This window comes from Helianthus annuus, chromosome 10, assembly GCF_002127325.2.
Source record: "Helianthus annuus cultivar XRQ/B chromosome 10, HanXRQr2.0-SUNRISE, whole genome shotgun sequence".
In the NCBI taxonomy this organism is placed as follows: domain Eukaryota; kingdom Viridiplantae; phylum Streptophyta; class Magnoliopsida; order Asterales; family Asteraceae; genus Helianthus; species Helianthus annuus.
In genome coordinates, this window is record NC_035442.2 from 6,678,558 (window position 1) to 6,682,826 (window position 4,269).

At 36.3% G+C, this 4,269-nt stretch overlaps 1 protein-coding gene across 1 annotated transcript; it reads left to right on the top strand.

Moving 5' to 3' along the window:
- LOC110880473 (protein FAR1-RELATED SEQUENCE 5-like) lies at window positions 1–3,361 on the top strand. Its single transcript, XM_022128995.1, has 5 exons — window positions 1–719; window positions 790–1,048; window positions 1,149–1,351; window positions 1,463–1,718; window positions 2,438–3,361. Exons 1-5 carry the CDS (start codon window positions 1–3, stop codon window positions 3,359–3,361), a joined length of 2,361 nt encoding a protein of 786 aa, XP_021984687.1.
- The last annotated feature ends 908 nt before the right edge of the window (window positions 3,362–4,269 follow it).

The following is a 4,269-nucleotide window of genomic DNA, read 5'->3' on the forward strand; positions in this document are numbered from 1 at the left end:
ATGTACAACACATATGCTACGCAATCCGGGTTTTCTACTCGTATCGGTACATCGAAAAACAAAAAGTATCATGAGAATCCTAATACGAAAATCTCCACTCATAGATATATATTATGTTCAAGAGAAGGACAACCACGAGTCACAGAATCTGACCCCAATGCTCCATCCAAAAATGCTCCAACCATATATGATAAATCCAAGAAACAACATAGACGAAGCCGATTCACAGTTTCCGGGTGTCGTGCGCGTATTAAAGTGAGGTTTGATCGTGCTACCGAACAATACAAAATATATGGTTTCATCGCCGCGCACAACCATTGCATGATTGGTAGCGATCACGCCAACATGTTAAAACAAAACAGGAAACTTGGATTTGAGGAGCAACAATTCATTCACAAAGTTAGTCTTAACAAAATTGGCCCAACTGTTGCTCGTAACATTCAAGCATCACTTAAAGGCGGACCTCAAAATGTTCGTGGCACAACAGAAGATTTCAAAAATTGCTCTAGAGACATACGTGCATTCATCGGTGAACGCGATGCAGACATCCTCTTACATACCATGAGATCTCGAGTTACCAATCTTAATGATTTCTATTTTGATTGTGTCATAGTTGACAATGAGTTGCGATCTTTCTTTTGGGCTGATTTCGTATCATTACGAAATTATGAGGCTTTCGGTGATGTGTGTGCATTTGACGCTACATATGACACCAACAAGTAAGATACTATATTTTTTCATCATGTGAAATTACTAATAATTTTTTAATATCATATGTTTTATTTACAGATACAAAATGATTTTTGTGCCATTCACCGGAGTTGATCACCACAAAAAATGTGTTATCTTTGGCGCGGGCATGTTATACGATGAGACTATAGAGTCGTATACATGGTTACTAAACACCTTTCTGGCTGCACATAAGAAACAACCAATCTTTGTTCTCACTGACCAAGACGCATCAATGAAACAAGCTGTATCAACCGTTTTCACAAACTCCATCCATCGTTTGTGCATGTGGCACATAATGAGAAAACTTCCGTCCAAGGTAAACACTCTATTTTTTTATATTAACACGGCTCCAATTAAACCATATAATATGAGTAAATAATTCAACTTTTTTATTATTCATGTTTCCTCATTTACAGATTTCAAATGACATCCTTGATAACACCACTCTTCGTTCGTCAATACATAAGCTGGTGTGGAATTTATTCATCACACCACAAACATTTGAAGAAAGATGGCACGTGTTAATGGACGAATATCACCTAGACAATCATCCGTGGCTTTGTGAGATGTTTGCTATACGCCACGAATGGGTCCCGTGTTATTTCAGAGAGATACCGATGTGTTGTTTGATGAAGACTACATCCAGATGTGAGAGCTCAAACGCGCGTTTTAAAGTCAACTCGTCAGAAACTAACACATTAGTTCAATTTTTAATGTGTTTTGAAACCAGTATCGATGCTCAACGGCATACACAACGAGATCTCGAATTTAAAAGCGACATGTCGACCCCTCGCTTATCTACCGGTCTTCGCATAGAGGCACACGCGTCCGAAACATATACATGGTCTATGTTTCTTGAAGTTCGAAAAGAAATATATATGGGCATGTTCCATTGTATGCCAATTGAACGTCCTGGAACGACCGATGTAAAAAATTACACTGTTCGTCACTGCAAATCAAACATGTCTTATGTCAATGAATTCGAGGTATGTCCTTACCCCAATATACCATTACTACATATTAACCTCAATATATCTATTAATATACCATTACTACATATTAACCTCAATATATCTATTATAACTGTCTATTGTCTGTCTACTGTCTACTGTCTGTTTGATCAATTTTTTATTATGCACATGTGCATATATCAATTTTTGTCATTTGTCTGTTTGATCAATTTTTTATTATGCACATGTGCATATATCAATTTTTGTCATTTGTCTGTTTGATCAATTTTTTATTATGCACATGTGCATATTTGATCAATTTTTTATTATGCACATGTGCATATATCAATTTTTGTCATTTGTCTGTTTGATCAATTTTTTATTATGCACATGTGCATATATCAATTTTTGTCATTGTCTGTTTGAACAATTTTTTATTATGCACATGTGCATATATCAGTTTTTGTCATGTTATGTTTGTTTGATCAATTTTTATTATGCACATGTGCATATATCAATTTTTGTCATCTTACAACTATTGTAACCGTCTGTTTGATTAATTTTTTTGGTTTTATCAATTTTTTGTTATGCACGTGTGCATGTATCAAACTTTGTCTTATGTTATACCTATTGTCTGTCTGATTAATTTTTTTTATTCACATGTGCATGTATCAAATTTTATCTTATGTTATTCACTCGTTCGTATATCAAACAGTGTTCATTCTACTTATAATATATGTTATGCATATGTGCAGGTGTCGCTCAATGTACCTGAACAAACTGTAAGCTGTACATGTCTTGGGTTCACTCGTATTGGATACCTATGCCGACATGTATTCTGTATATTCCGTTACCACCAAATTGAACGGATACCGTCCCACTACATCATTCCACGGTGGAAACGAGATGCGCTCCCGTCGGTTGTTCATAGCGTATCTAACATATACTCATCTAACAACAGCGAGTTTGCTATCATCCATAATGAAATAATGGATTTAGTCACTCAATGCACAACCCGACTCAGACGCAATCCTGATCAGCTACGTTCCTTATCTTCTGAGATCAAACGCATCAGAAACCGCGTATTTGAATCGTTCCCGTGTGAGCCTCAACCTCGTTCCGTTCAAAAAACTGCAAACATTAGTGACATCTTAAACATACCTTCAAATCTAAGCAAAAGTGTTGATCCTCCGCAAGGTATTAGAAACAAAGGTTGTGGGACCAAAAAACAACGGATCGGCCCCGGTGGTCAAAACATTAAAGATAAACGAAAGAAAGCTGGTAAACGACAAAAAGCCGCCCGCTTATGCAACAAATGCAACAAGTATGTATTTGACCATGATTCTCGCAACTGCGAGAAAATCAAAGCTGCCAAACTTGCTGCACGAGCAGCTAAACGTGCTTCTGCTATCGCCGCTGGACTACCCGCCTCGTCTGATTCTGATTCTGATGATACTGATGTTGATCTCGATGACACCGATGATGACACCAATGATGACATCGATGAGTATAATTCTTCTGATTACGATGCATCTGAATACCCCGTCTCTATGCAAAAAGCTCCCGTACCCGAGCGAACACATGTTGGACGTGAACCTGAACAGTCTTTTGAGCCTGATCAAAACCTTAGGCGTTCAACTAGACGTCGCAAACCATCCAACATAGCTCGTGATTCTTGATTGATTTATTATGTATTACAACTTATGATTAGCGAACTTATCTAATTATGACTACTATCTAATTATGACTACTAATGTTTGTTTTGTTTATTTTTTATTAGTACCCATTTAACTTACAGTATTGATATTGGTGATTAACTTGTCATATACAATCTCTGTGTGTTTTATCACTTCATGCACATACTGTATGCACATGTGCATACAATCCTTTAACTTACTTATCAACTGTGTTATATCACTTCATGCACCTGTATGCACATGTGCATACGGGTCATTTAACTTACTAATCAACGTAACATTCCATATTTTAACAAACATATACATTTATAACTAATAACACTGTATGCACATGTGCATATGGTCATTTTACCATATTATTTCACATGTGCATAAACAACACACAACACGAACTTGTTACTGTAACCAAATTAATTCACGTGTGAATAAACAACAAACTATATGAACTATAAATCCAAACATTGATCACCATATTACATATCCAACACAACAATTTTTACACTACACATTACCAATTTGCTAAGATTTCAACTTCTGAATATATCAACCAACTATTAGTAACATGATTATCTAATTCCAACCACACCTAACCAAAATGTAACATGCATCATAACTGTATCAACTTGTTACCTTCCCAACACAACCATCTAACATGCCTAACCAAACAAAACAATCCAAATTACCAGTTTAATGTTCAAATACTACCTACGTGTCATGAACTACTACTACTCTCAAACTTTATCCGCATTCTTCCATTTGCTAAGAGTGTCCCAACATTTTTCTTGTTTTGCTCGCTCTTTTTCCAACAATTCTCGCATTCTTTCATCTTCCAAATTTTGTATTGCTTTTCTTGCGAGGTACATAACCGTTGCCTTGTACACGTTCGCCTC

Coding starts and splice junctions, on each gene's coding strand:
- LOC110880473 (XM_022128995.1), top strand. CDS start 1: ATGTACAACACATATGCTACGCAATCCGGGTTTTCTACTCGTATCGGT. Junction 720..789: donor GCTACATATGACACCAACAA/GTAAGATACTAT, acceptor TTTTATTTACAG/ATACAAAATGATTTTTGTGC. Junction 1,719..2,437: donor CTTATGTCAATGAATTCGAG/GTATGTCCTTAC, acceptor GCATATGTGCAG/GTGTCGCTCAATGTACCTGA.